Source organism: Hypomesus nipponensis, chromosome 15, assembly GCF_054491055.1.
Source record: "Hypomesus nipponensis isolate SF chromosome 15, ASM5449105v1, whole genome shotgun sequence".
NCBI classification, from domain to species: Eukaryota; Metazoa; Chordata; class Actinopteri; order Osmeriformes; family Osmeridae; genus Hypomesus; species Hypomesus nipponensis.
This window is the reverse complement of record NC_140375.1, coordinates 10,591,524-10,606,169: the sequence shown is the minus strand read 5'-3', so window position 1 is coordinate 10,606,169 and position 14,646 is coordinate 10,591,524. Positions and strand designations below refer to the sequence as shown.

The following is a 14,646-nucleotide window of genomic DNA, read 5'->3' as shown; positions in this document are numbered from 1 at the left end:
TGTGATTATAATCATGTCTGATTCTGTTAATGTTACTGACATTTAAAAGACAAATTCAAAGTTTGGTTCTCAAAGGGTTTCCGTATGAGAAATGATATACAGTACATTAGTGCTGTAGGAAACACATCAATGTACTGTAGTTCTGCAAGGCAACAAGTTTATTTTCTCAAACGTCTTACATTTCAAACATTGGTTTACAATTTTTTGCACCCTAACATGTCAAGATCAATTGTCAAGTGTAAACCAATAGAAATAAAACATCAAATGTCAATTTCAATCGACAATATAAAATATTTCATATGTCATTATAAATGGAACGTTAAGACAGGGTCTTCAGATTTTTATTTAAAAAGGTCTCATGATTCATTAAACAATCCAATTAAATCCATGAGTAAATCAGAATATCTTGAAGAGTTAAAATTGATGTAGAAGGAAAAATAGGAAGGTTTGATGACAGTTCACCATAAATGGAAGAGTAAACCCCCAAAAAATGTATCCCCAGGTATCCCCCGCAAAAAAACTATATTAATAATTAAATGTAGTCTATTAATAATCAAAAAAAATTAAGGGCAACCCAAGATCTTACCCAGTTACCAAAAACTCTGAGGAACTGACACACAGCAGGTCCCCACAAGTCTTAAAACATCTATCAAAATAATTGGTGACATCCATGAAATGTTCAGCTGCTCATAACCATCCCATTTCTAAATCTTGACTCCATAGATATCTTCATGGTATTTCTTTTTGATCTGAAAATGTAACATTTAAATCAGTATGAATTATAACCTCTGACACCATGAAATTGGGTAAGGCCATTGCTATGTAATTACATATCTCACAGTTACCTACAATTTTGTTATCAAACATACTTCTGTTTTTTACATTAGCAACTGATAGATTTACAACCCAAATTTAGATTAGCTGCCTGCAAACTGCAAATTAGGATTCTAGTGTTCACTTTGAAATGTGTAATAATGTACAGATTGAGGGAGGAGATCAACCTTGAGTTGGGTCACGTAGTCCTCAGCCTGACTGCTGGTCATGCCAAGCTGTTTGCACAGGATCTCTTGCACCGCGAGGGTCACGCCATGTGCCATGTTCACCCCCCCACACACGTAGAGGTGCCCCCCCTGCTGGTGCAAAACTCTCAGCACCTCTTCGGCCATCTTCTCCCTCAGGATATCCTGCACGTAGACCTATTTAGATATCAGAGGCCATGTTTAGACACCAGAAGCAGTAGTCTGGACAGCAGAAGAGACCAGTGGCATAAAGCTCTATTTACAATTTGATTAAAATGTGATTATTGTTATTGATTACCTTAAATTAATTATCCTCAATTAAAAAAATAAGAAATACCTTTTGGGTAATTTAACAGTTACCAAACAGTGAAGACCGAAGGGTCAAAAGTCATGCTTTATACCTTAGGTTGTCCTGGCTGACGCGAGTATGCCGTTATTACGCCCTTCAGAACACCTTGTCTTCTCATGTCCAGTGTCTCCTCTTTGTACAGGTGGTCAGTCTCTGAAGTCTGGCAACCAAATACCAGGTTCATCGGAGTGCCGGAGAATCCTAAAATGAACCGATCAGGGCCCATGTATAGTCACACATCTTACTGTGTTTCTAATACTATATGTATTTATACATTAACATTCATTCAGATTTTTATTTTTATTTTCTTCACCCAGGGTACCATTTATTGGTACCATTTTCTTCAGAATCAGGATTAAAACTGCCTCAAGGGCGCACGGACACTACAGCATGGACAATACACACAGTTAACACTGAGTTACCTGGACATTTCATGTCACACAGTCGTTGCTGCCAGAACCCCCTGAAGGGGGCGATCCCGCTTCCGTTCCCCACTAAGATGATTGGGGCGCTGGCTTCTGCAGGAAGATGAAATCCACTGGAACTGTATCCAATCACATCCAAAACAAATACTACATATGACTTAAGGGTTGCGAAACAAAGTTGGACGAGAACATTCAATTAGTACAATGAGCATTTGCCTCAAGGGGGCAGCATTGTGGTAGAGCAGCATTGGGATGGACCCAGACTTATCATGCTGATCTGCCCCACTTATATATTGTTTAATTATTCATAAGGATAAACCACTAACTTGGATCCTAATTGTTCTAACATAATATGTGTAACCATTGAGATAGTCACTGTCAAAGTCCCATGCCTTTGGATGTAACAGGGGACCATGTCTCCTTCATTGATGTTGTTTAGCCAGCTACTGCAGACCCCATGGTGAAGAGGACCCTGTCCATCTGTGGAAAGGAGGACACATAAGCTGAAAGCTATTTCACCATGCACCTTGTGTTCACTTTCTGCTAAAGGCAGATTTTATTGATGTAGAAACATATCCATCCAGGTATCTATCTACCTTCAGTATGGTAGTTTACCACAGCAACTGTGACATGGATCTCATTAGGATTCAGATCGAGGGAGGAGCTGATAGAATAGAGGCGGGGCTTCAGCAAAGGCAGCTGGCTGTAGAGAAAGGCCTCTGATGGCTCCAGGGTTGGGAACTCCTCTAGGACTTCCAGGAACGTGGGACACTTGAACATCTTCCATGTAGTATATTCTTTGACATCCTAAACAAAAAAACTCTAAATGTTGTAAAACAACACAACGTGACGTCCTCAAATGGCATCTTCTCATGACTGAATACATAGGTGTCCAGGGCAATCTGGAAAGGAAGAGTGGACAAATACTGATTTTATTACCGTTGCCAGAGTTAGCAGGCGCTGGCAATGCTCCTCCTGGTTTGTTATCTGAGAAAGTTTGTAGAGTAGATTCTGAGAGGGGGGTGTGGTCACATCCAGGAAGTATGTTAAAGCCTGTGACAAAGGGCATGCTGGGATACGGTCCACAGTGGCCCAGTTTCTCTTGTTATCTAAAGGAGAATAGAAAAATCTTCATCTTACCAGCATACTTTACTCACTCCTTAATCCCTCCAAAGCAGTTCATGACCACCCCTTTTTCTAAATCTTTTACTTTTAGTAGTACTTACATAGTACAATTATCAACCTCTTAAATGTAACTGAAAGCTTACAAATATTTTTGTAACCAAAGAAAAGTTCTACCAGAATAGGAGTCACTGCAATATTCCAGACAAAGGCTCTGGTTGGTCGGGGGAGCATTAGGGATGAACTTGAGGATGCCTGCCACTTGTTGTAGTTGATTCCCAGGAAATATACCAACGTGGTCACCAGGACAGAAGCTCAAGAAATCATTCCTTGTTTCAATCTCTAGCTCCACTAGAATAGTGGACTGACTATAAACAAAAGAGGATTAACCATTTACCAGCATGATCATGTTTTAGGTCACCAATCTTATTTCAATAATAATAACTGTTTTACAGTAGGGCCAAAAAACAATGTATGTCTTATTCTGATTAGCTTCGGACATGCTTTTAAATGTCAACAGTTAGATATCCGTAAACCAATTGAATCACAGTTGCGATGGTACAAATGCAAACCTTGAATGAGAGCTCTGCAGATCCTGTCTTCTTTTCAGTTTCATGGGGAGCACTGTTTTAGAATGCACAGCTGCCAGTGCTAGAGAAAAGATGAATACTTTGTTTCAAACTTGAAAAAAACAATATGTGTAATTGAACCTCTATAGATTATCATTAACTTTTAAGAAAACAGAACAGAAAAAGGTCATCCTCATCCCCTTTGCAAAAATGATAGAGGCATTTCTAGACGCCCTGTGGTTTCCTCTTCATCCCTTGGTCTACCTTTTTAGGTCAGACAGTTCAGACATTGAATGGATATTACTAGATTGGACTCCCTGAAGCTGCGGGTACCTGCACAGCGGTCCAAGTGGCTGTTTTCATGGGAAACACGATATTTCATGGGCTCCCATGACTCACAAAGCTGATCCGCCCCTGGCAGCTTAAAGCTCAGCTGCATTTGGATGTTGAACTCTTCACAGGCAACCTAAATGCATAACAACAGATAGATAAAATAATGAATGGCATTATCTGTTTTTCCACATTCATCAAGCAGCCAGATGTAATTTAAGGACTAAATAGGGTGTAATTACTATTTCCAGACTTACAATTCAAGCGCCAATCATAAATAGGTAGTAAATCATAGGTAGTAAATCACTTACCCACATATCATTTAAATTCTGATATTTGACTCAAGTGTACTGTATTCACACTAAAGTGTTTTGTCAAATGCATTATCATCCGCAGAGGATTCCGAAATAATTCTAAATGAATCCCTCTGCAGATTACCAACCTTGAAAGCCACAGATGCCCATGTCAAGAAGGCTTCCTCCTGTCCGTTCATCTCATCCCCTTCTCCAATGGGAGCTAGCCGCAGAGCACCGAGCTCTTCCAGCTTGTCATCCACTGTGTGAGCGAAGGCACAAAACTTGGGGTACATCTGGGAGCCAAGCCCAAATACACAGTATCTGGGTGTTCAAAGAGAGAAAATACTTTCAAAATCAAAATTCAGACATATTTTTCAGTTGATTTATGGTAAATCAAAAAGGATGCAAACTGTACTTTTGATACTCACCTCAACGTTTTGCTAAGATGCAGCAAAGAGAAAAGTTTCTCCTTAAAACTCTAGGGATTCAAAACATAATTTATTATTTTGTTTTAAAGGGTTAGGGTTAGTGTAGGGTTAGGGTTGTTAGAGACATGGAGGAAATTACTTTTATTCTACCACACATACACACCTCTCCATTTGCAGGAGGGCTTCCATTTCCAAAAGTGCTGGTTACCACAATCAAGAGGCTCTCTGTGTCTATGTCACTGATGTTGTAGTCTTCCATGCAAAGCATCTGAGAGGTATTAAGGCATGGTACTGATTTTAAAAGTAGTTGTAGAAAACATTTATATAAATTCAGTATAAAAACATTAATATAATGTTGTCTTGTTATGAGCCTCTTGTTAACTTGAGTTGTATTAAGCCCCTATAAATGATTATTTAACTAAGATGTTATGTAAATGGTTTCTTACTCTGGAGTTGAAGGCACCAGTAAGCATGGTGTGGAGTTTCTGTGCAAATGTCTGTGATTTTCCAGTTTCGGAGGCAAAGAGTACTGTGCACTTCGCCCTGCTGGCCAGGAATCTCCTCATGATGATTGAGGACAAGAGGACTACCCTACAAGATGGTATGACAGTGTTCAAATTATCTGATGTAATTCCCTTATTTCACACCACCCAAAAGCACACATCACATGTCCACTGCTACAAGTGGGAGCATTTCACGTTACATTGGAATAGCTTCAGTGAGTTATCGTTATTATTTCATCTTGATTCCTTTGTCTTCAAAATTAAGTTAATAAAGTTAAGTTAATACAAATCACAATTTTGTCCATGGCACCTTACCTGGCCACGGCTTTGAAGCTGATCTTCTGTCTGATCATGAACTTGTTCTTATCGCTCCAGTTATGGCTGATCCAGGCATCAGGCTAGGTTCCAAAATATAATGTAAGGGTATACACTTTGTACTTAGATTCTTTTGTATCTAGTAAAAGCATCAATTTACTTTGTCATAACGCAGGTCTGCAGAAGCTGATTTTTTTATATACTCTATAAGAACATTTCGTATATAGTAGTTAACACAAACTAGTTTCTCAGTACCTGGTAGTAGTAAAATGGTGAGAGGATGTAGTTGACCATTTCCTGGTGGAAGACAGGCGTGAGGGAGCCTGACATGGGGGGAACCACCCAGACCCAGTCTGTGGGACAGCCACCACGGAGCCGGTACTCCGACTCCATGTGCTTCATAAAGGATTCTGCTGCGGAGTGGTGGTCAGTGATGGTCACTTTGTTTTTCTGCGTCGAGTCAGGAAAAAAATTGCAATTTCTTGAAATGCATTTCAGAATGTTGATGATCATGACCTTCCCACAGATTATTGTCCCCTCAAATGGTGATAAGGAATTCCTTTAAGGGTTAGTGGAACTCATGGTCATATCACAGGTTACCAACCTGAAAACTGTGTATCACTGCAACATTAATGGTCACCAATGCCTGGTCCTTCCACAGCGAGGACAGCCTTTGAGTATGTAAGCCCATCTTGCGGCCAACCTCCTGCACCAATCAACCAAAAAGTCCTCAATTGCAATTCCACTTTTGGACAACTGCGGCTGTTCCCATACAGGGGTGCACACACATCCCAGAGGGGTGTGTCATGCAAAAACGTTACCTCGAGAATGTTATAGCGTTGGTAGTCACAAAAGTCTCTGACACCAATTTCTGTGCCCATGTACCAGCCGTTGAAGGGACACGCTGGAAACTCCAGTCCGCCAACCTCTAACAGCATACTAGAAACTGCTGGAAGAGCGTACCACTTCAATCCAAGGTCCTTAAACCATTCATGCCTGAAGGGAAATGAACAAGAGCAGTTTAAATACAGAGAGTCTCGTATTGAGTGTCAGTTTGCTATAATTTGGACCGAATAGTAAAAGGGTTGGGCATTCCCTGCTAAAATGCAACAGTTTCGAAATATGAATCGATTTAACTGATATCTAGCTAATTTCATAAAAATTGTTATAGGGACCGTTCACACGTACAGTCTGAGATCCTGTTCTTTTCTCATTCACAAGAAACTTGAAACACCTTATCCTACTTAGTATTGAAATCAGTAACTGGCCATTAGAATTATTGTGCATTAAAGTAGAAAACCCTTGGCTTGATTTGGGGAATTATTTGGACAGGCATGCTAAGGATGTGGAATGCAGACAGGTTTTATACAGTGTCAAGAATTCCCATTGAGGTCTGAAGTGCCAGATTTGGAAGCTGCCTTTATTTGAAAACAGACAGAACAATTGTGTACCAACTTAATTAGCTACCACAAAATACTCTCTTTTATGTCAATAGGCCATCAAATTTGCTCTGATAATAGAGAAATCTGTATAAATTTTCCCACATACATTTTTAGAACTCGGTTTTCTGTTAAGATCCAAGCATCATATTTATCCAATTTCAGTGTCAATCAAAAGCTATGATAGGAAACACATAGTAGTGATTATACAACTAATGTCATGTGGAACCAAGAGTAAAAGTCACTCACTGTGGGTGTTCCATGGCAACTTCTAGAATACAATCCGGTGGAATTTCAAATAAGTCTGGATCCTCTCCATTGGCTTGCAATACCAAAGGCAACATGTCAAAGAGGCCATATTTCGGTCTCCATCCAAGCTGGATACAAATCTTTGAAGGCACAGCAGAACATCTATTTTGTATTGTATGGAAACCATTGCATAGAATAAAGCCAGTGTTATTTCAGCTCAGGCAAAAAATTACCTGAGTAAATTCCAGACTGGAGGGATCTCCCTGAATACTTCCATCGGGCATTCGATACCCTGCATATTTCAGCAGCTGACTGTTCCACACCCGGAAATCACCCCTACCAGTCATTCTCTGACGGAAAATGGTAATTGCCGACCTAAAAAGAAAGAGATATTGGAAGACAGGTCATATATAAAATATACTGTCAGACCAGTTTGTTGAATGCTTTACTTTATGGATCATATTTGTCCTGACAGACCAATAAATTGTTATATTTGCTAGCCCTATTTCAGAAATATCTTCACAGAAGAATGTTAAGAAATGTTAATTTGTCCATGTGTCAGTGTTCTTGCACTAAGACTGCCCCAACAGTTATCCTTGTAAGAAAGCAATGTAAGGCAATGAACCATGTCTGTCTACTCCTCTTGTGGACAGTCCATCTGGAGTTGTTACACATCTTATCCTTAAGATTATCAAGACTACATGTTTAAGGCTATCAGCTCAAAATAAGAAATGTCTTGTTATAAAAAATACTTTCTAAAACTCACCTTAGGTTTCCGCCATTTGTGGCATACGTTAAGTGATGGCACAACAGATCAAACATTTCCTGAGTAGTTGTGCACTTTCTGCCATCGAAAACCTGTAAGAAAAAAAAATATATATATATTAATCGCACACAAAAATGCATCATCAGACCAAAAAACATATCTCCCCCCAAGACAACACTTTTTCTCACCTGTAGATTAGACCACTGAATCCTACCAATGCATCTTGGAGCATTCCTCCATGCTTGTCTGGCAGCAAACGACAGTTCTTCCAATGTCAGCTCATATGTTCCGGTGACATCAGTTTCCATTACAATAGTCTCCAATCTTGCAAGATGGTCCTCAGTTTTGGGACTATCGGTTGGTATTAATAAATAATTCTAAGTCTAACAGATTGGTAAACTCAAAAGACTATATTACTTGATTCATACATTAAGTGCATAAAGTAAACAGTCCTAGGAAATATACAGTGTGATTTGGCCTTAATCAGTGTGTCTAGATACTTACTTTACTTTGGACTTGAAGTACTGGTTAATTAAGTCAATTGCCTGGGGAAGTATCTCATTGTGAGCAGTTGGAGCCAGTTTGGGATTCCGAATCAATGTTTTGGGAGTCATTAATGAACCTTGACAAATGATTGATTCACATGGCTGATTCTGAAAGCAAAATGTAAAGTTTAATGAAATAGCATAACTGTACTCCAAACAATAAAAAACTGGAATTTTTGGGTAAATAATGTGTGAAAGAAAATTCGAAAGGATATTCTAATAAAGATGTGCATATTCTATAGGGTTGAGTACATTTTAACAAATCACATTCTACATGACACAAGGAAAAACGTTTTGGCATTTTTTGTCATGTTAACATTGTCACCCATATTAGTGACAGATGACTATTTAACTTATCTATTAAATTCTACATGTTTATGAAAATAAAGTCTACTTAAAAGTTGTCAATAAATATTCTAAGTTGTCGATGGCAAATAATAATCTAGTTCTGCTTGAGTTGCCGGCAATCAATCTATTAAAACATTGTCATGTCTGAGCAAACCTTGACAGCCCGCTTGTGCAGCGTGTCCTGGTAGCGTGAGCCATTCTGGGTGTTGTTGATGGCTAATGAAAACGGACATCTGGTTCTCGTTTCCAACTGGAAAGAAAAAAACTATATGGATCATCAAATTATATTGTCAAAATAATAATAATTATACAAATCATACAAATATTATAGGCATGTTATGGCTAGGCTAGTTATGGCACTTCAACATGCCATAACTGCCAGGCTCTAACCACACCAAAAATTAGAGCCTGGCAGTTATGGCATGCTGAAGTGTATGAGCCCATTTTCTATAACAAATTATACCTATTGTTTCCATCAATTTGTTTACCTTTGGCTCTGCCAGCAGAGATTTTGTTTTGTCATCTTGGAGCACTTTCATCTGCCAATATGAGTTATTCCATATGAAATCAATGAGGCATCATGAAGTTAAAACATTTATGTAACAGCAGTTGGGGTAAATTATATATAGAATCAAGTCACATTATGTCCAATCTACAACTAACGAAAACATTCGTTACTAAATAAAGCAGTTCTTAATTTGACAAGTAGCCTAAAGGCAATACCTTACCTCAAGTCAAGTGTACCACACAACTGAAAGTTAACTACTGTAGGCGACAGTGACCGGCAGTGCCCATTTATAGCCTCCTTCACCACAACCTGCCTGTAGGGCAGGTCTCTAGGGAAATATTTCCGCAATAAAAATTTGGTCATAGAGGGAAACACAAGTTACGCAGTCTCACATTTTGTAGAGTTTGTGTGTCGATTAAACATTCCTATGTTTATTTATTTCATAATTTGCCACACTGGACGTGATCCATCTATGTAGGTATACTCATCAGTGGATTGATTTTGTTCTGTCGTTATAAAGAAACTAACGACAAGTTTACATCTAAAGGGCCGACCCATAGGTTAATTTGGTCTGGAGGATGCTTGTTACGAATGATTTTTTATTATACTTTATATTATATAAAAACCCATGTTCTGAGTCTCAATTCGTCTTTTGCCTGAAAAGGATGAGTCAAAGGTATGTGTTTTCCTGTGTTTTCTCAGAAAGACGATCTCAGAACAAACTTAATAGAATTGTAAATTGTGCCTTTATAGTTCAGAATACAATATCACCTGCCCCAGTGTACCAAGTTATTAAAGGACATGCAGTGTCAAGCATCGTGAATAATAAAACAGAATCTGTTGGAAAATACCTGTCTGAGCCCATCGGTGTTGATAACATTATGTATTGCTTCCTTTTCTAATTATGGCGAAACAACATGGCTATTACTTCAATAACGCCTTACTGAAGACAGGTAGGAAATACTTCTGGAATGTCTCAGAGCACTGCATGGGCGTCACTTAGTGAATGGGAGACCATATTAACTTTTCCTGCCTATCATCTCATAGACAAAACAAAAGGCCTAAAAATAATTTAAAAATAATTCAATGTGAATGCGTCATAAGTTTGCGGTTGTAAACTTGTACAGGCTCTCCAAGTTCCACAAGAAATATCATTACATGTTATTTGATCAAAGGTGGCACACATACAAAAATGTGTGTGTATGATTACATTTGGTTATGGGGGTGGCCATTGGAAAACAGAGAGAAGGAAAAAGCATCAATAATGTTGTTTAAATGCAAACATGTATTCATGGCCTCATGTTGTTTTTCATCAAAATAGGTCTCATAGCTTAAAATGAAAACATAACTCAACATAACAGACTGGTTAATCATATTATTAAGCAAAAAGTTTGGTTTCAGAGACATCAAGTCATAACACATGGTGCAGTAGATCTTTATAAGTGAACATATCAGTTACCTGTAAGATTGTGACACTTTGACATTCAAGTATACATTTATTTTCATGTTTATCATTAATTATGATTATGTTTATTATTCATTAATCAATTATTTCCAGATAAACCTTTTCAACAACTTGATAAAAAAAGTCAGTTTAAACTATGGGTAAAAACTGATTTATCTGATGAGGATACATCAAAGCTAAATATATCTGGGATGCACCATTAGCTCACCGGGTGGAGCACATCCCATGGAGGCTGGTTATGTGCAGAGGTCCTGGTTCGATTCTGGCCTGGGTATTTTCCTGTATGTCTCGTCTCTTTCTCCCTGCTTTCCTGTCTCTCAAGTTGTCTATCCCTATGAATATATATTTTTTAAAGATCAATATATTGGGAGTCTAGTCCATGTGCATTCACAGAGTGATGATCTAGCCTGACAATTAAAAAAAAAAACTATTCAGACTTAAGATGGGTGAGGGTCTCACACGGAGGACTTCTTATCTTGAAGATTCATGACCTCATTTCTTCTTTGTGTACTGGAACAGACAATCAAATGACAGATATCACAGACCATTACCGCATTCTGTACAATATGTATTAGGGCCTATATGCTTCAGGATGTCCCCTTTTTAAAACAATTCCATAGGATCAAACGAGAAAATAGACTTATGCAAAAAAATCTCTATAAAGAAAATTCTATTGTTTTCTACAATCTACCTCTAAATTGTGGTAATCCTGAAATCAAATGTGAAGTTATTTATTAAAGTATTTTGTGTCTTTCAACCTACTTAAGGTGCTCAAAAACAGAAGGAGCAAAGCAATTCACTTCAAAATTACTTTATCTAGAATCCAGTCTGCATCAGTTATAGCTCTTTGAATTATAAGTTGAATCCTCTCATAGTCGTCTTCATCCACATGACTATTGTAACCCTGTGTTGGAAAGCAAAAATATTGTTAACTTTGGTTTTACCCAATCCACACAAATTGTACGAGGACCATTTCCTACCTGTCTTATCGCATGTCGATAATGTTGTTGCATTGCTGGGTTTGGCAATAACTTACAACATCTAAGAAGGTAGCGATATAGCTGAATTGGGGTTTGGACCATCTGAGCTCCTTGTAACGGGGACATTTTCCAGATGTGATGACTATTTCCAACAGGGTTCTGTGGAACCCCAGGTGTAAATTTGACTAAGAATATGTAAACAGAACACAGAACACACGCTACAATCTAATATATATATATATATATATATATATATATATATATATATATATATATATCTTCACTTATATTTATGTTTTTCTTTAAGCAAGGCCAAAAGCATAGTTAGCACATTCATTAAATTATAAATTAACTAAAAAACAAATCGATTTGGCTCCGAACATTTCGGTTCACACAAGCACAGTAGCCTAACTTTCGCTTTGCCACAGCGCAGTGGTATAGTGCCACAGGTAAGCATGTTGGAAGGGGGGTGGGGGTTTTACAAGTACAAAATGTAAACAAAGCAAAGTTCTATTTCTTTTTTTCATTTAGATAGCTATAAAGGTAATGGTATAGAAAATATTGTATCTTTACAAATCATTTCTACTTGTATTCCAGAAGAAGAAAAAAACCTTAAAACGTAGGCTAGACTAGGCTACATGCTATTCTGGTTTCAATGGCTACTTCGTATCTTCGCTTTGGAAGATTGGGCTTGTAAGATACAAATCTTTATTCCACGTTTACATCCTGTTTTACACAAATTACCCTAACAACCTTCAAAGATAACCATCTCTAATCAGAGACGTAGCTGCTAGCCTAGTCTTGCCGTTTTCCTGCGAAACAGTTCCTCCTATCTTCGAAGCTCAGTTTCTGTCGCCCCTTTCATTGGATGACATAGCCTATCTTTGTAGCATATTGTTAATCACATAATGTATTGGTTGCATAGCAGATGTATTTTTCAAAAAATCTAAGCAATATAACATGAGTCATATATACCGAAGGAGAAGAGAAGATTACACAAAAAAAACATTGTGCATCATCCAAACTGACACGGACGAAACCCTACTCTTTGAATTAGTTCCCCGTGGTGTGGATTGATTTGTTCTCGGCTCCCGAGAACAATTTGCAATGAGAATAAACACCTAGGCTAGGCTATGACAGGAATTTCCCCCCATATTCTAGTCAGATTGGGAGATTGTAATTCAAATATGTAGGAAGGCACACAATCTGTTTGCAATTTACTGCAAACCTTTTTGAATGCAAATGGTTTAAACAGGTATAGCCACATATGAGAGGGATTCAGTCACATTTCATAATTCTGATTTTCACAACATTAGACACATTGCATAATGCTGAAAGACATGCAATTACATTGTGTCTGCCATGGTGCCAAAACCTTTACACCACAGACAAACAATGTTTTCCCATCATTCATTGTGACCCACCGTCGTATTGCGACAACTTTACTGCATACAAAAAAAAAGTGAAGCATTTTCTTTCAACCGTTGGGCTTTCTTAGACCCCCCACATTGCCAAGGTTAAAAGAAAATTATTTGTTATTGTATTGGGTAAAATTGGGTAAACACAACGATGGTTTGTTATGAACATTTGGGTCATGTGACCCGAAGGCACAAGGGTTAAGTATTTTTCATTTAGTTGTGGATAAGACCATACCAAAAATTATGATCTTGGTCATAAAGTCAGACAAAAACAAGAATGAGCTAGATAATGTTATGGCAAGTTGTGCAGTTTACTGATCAAGGATGACTTATTGTGTGTGAAACTAAAGAGCGTTAGATGTATCACCTTTTCTGGTTGTTATCCCACAGTACGTGCACAGGAAGGTATTTCTGGAAAGTACTCTAATCTTTCTACCTATCGTCACTCCCCCAGAATTCCATCCTCTCAGATACTGAATCCCTTGGCTAATGACCTTGTGATAATTCCCCCTCTATCTTGCTACCTGTTACATAAAAAGACCCAAGTAAAAGGCTCCTCAACAACAACCCTGATATGTGACATTTAAAAAGCTATGAAATGACCTTTAAAACAAAGGGACACTGTCTACAGACATGATGAACAATGGCAGAAATGTTATGTGATCCAACACTCATGGTTTGGCCATATGAAGGCCTGACGTAGATGAAATAAGAAATTAATGCCTTTCCTTTGACTGACAGGTGAAAATATGTACCAGTTGGATAGAAGGATGCAGACTGTGGTCTCCTCTCATAAGACAATGAGCTGCCTTCTCTTCAGAGGTCTGATTGCAATCTCAAATCTGATAACATTTTTAGAACAAAGACACATGAAGGAATAGAGTACAAGGGCGTCGTGAATAGTAAACCATAAAGAGATAAAGAGCTGAAATGACTTGACACTCCAAAAGTCCCTTCTTGTTATGGTGTCTGATTTATTTTGAATGTGAATATGATGATTGTCAATTAGATGTCATATTGGTCAGTCACGGAAGAGGGGAAATGTCTGATCAGAAAAAATCAACAACTCAATTAGCAAAGTGAATTCAACATGAAAATGCATAGTAACTCTTAAAACAAAATTTTAACAGGGAAGTATAGCTTATTTAAACATATTAGTGTTTCAGAATACTTCCAAAGAGTATAATACTGTTTATTAATGTTTCTAAATATTTAGAAACTGTACACTATCATTTTTGTGGCAGGCAGACTACGCAGACTAGGGAATTTGTAGGCCAAGTCAACACCTTGAACTTGATGTGTTCCTCAAACCACTCCTGAACCCTTTTTGGGTTGTATGTGGAGGTTGAATAAGTATTTCAGAGATTACAGAATACATTTGTGATTTGAGAAATATCGTACCAAAACCACCGAGAATACATTTGATCACTGCATCATGGGCACTGCACCTATCTACTATTCCAGAAATCTGTGTGTCTCTGTCCGACATCATCGCGGGCACTGTGCCCTATTTATAATTCTAGGAATCTGTGTGTGCCACCAATTTTATCACGGGCACTATGCACTGGTTGA

At 38.1% G+C, this 14,646-nt stretch overlaps 2 protein-coding genes across 5 annotated transcripts; both read right to left on the bottom strand.

Annotated features, from left to right (window-relative positions):
• Positions 1-149: 149 nt before the first annotated feature.
• Positions 150-9,798, bottom strand: nos2b (nitric oxide synthase 2b, inducible). The gene is made up of 25 exons (XM_084675205.1): positions 9,192-9,798; positions 8,858-8,953; positions 8,315-8,463; positions 7,999-8,161; positions 7,811-7,902; positions 7,278-7,419; positions 7,045-7,184; positions 6,178-6,352; positions 5,961-6,062; positions 5,612-5,806; positions 5,357-5,439; positions 4,985-5,129; positions 4,702-4,806; positions 4,539-4,588; positions 4,257-4,431; positions 3,818-3,950; positions 3,488-3,566; positions 3,093-3,283; positions 2,733-2,902; positions 2,390-2,600; positions 2,186-2,273; positions 1,791-1,912; positions 1,421-1,569; positions 1,002-1,196; positions 150-749 (listed from the first exon to the last, which is right to left on the bottom strand). The coding sequence occupies exons 1-25, from the start codon at positions 9,240-9,242 to the stop codon at positions 705-707; spliced, it is 3,246 nt and encodes a 1,081-aa protein (XP_084531331.1). The 5' UTR covers positions 9,243-9,798; the 3' UTR covers positions 150-704.
• An 832-nt stretch (positions 9,799-10,630) lies between these two features.
• Positions 10,631-12,704, bottom strand: lyrm9 (LYR motif containing 9). 4 transcript variants are annotated; one of them, XR_014730011.1, is made up of 5 exons: positions 12,632-12,704; positions 11,657-11,815; positions 11,439-11,580; positions 11,136-11,186; positions 10,631-11,008 (listed from the first exon to the last, which is right to left on the bottom strand). XR_014730011.1 is itself a non-coding variant. In XM_084675208.1 (5 exons), exons 2-4 carry the CDS (start codon positions 11,780-11,782, stop codon positions 11,169-11,171), a joined length of 237 nt encoding a protein of 78 aa, XP_084531334.1. In that variant the 5' UTR covers positions 11,783-11,815; positions 12,632-12,704; the 3' UTR covers positions 10,631-11,008; positions 11,136-11,168. The 4 variants fall into 4 exon arrangements, 3 of the variants coding, with proteins under 3 accessions (XP_084531334.1, XP_084531335.1, XP_084531333.1); XM_084675208.1 differs by having other exon boundaries at positions 11,488-11,580; XM_084675209.1 differs by having other exon boundaries at positions 10,631-11,186.
• Between the last annotated feature and the right edge of the window lie 1,942 nt (positions 12,705-14,646).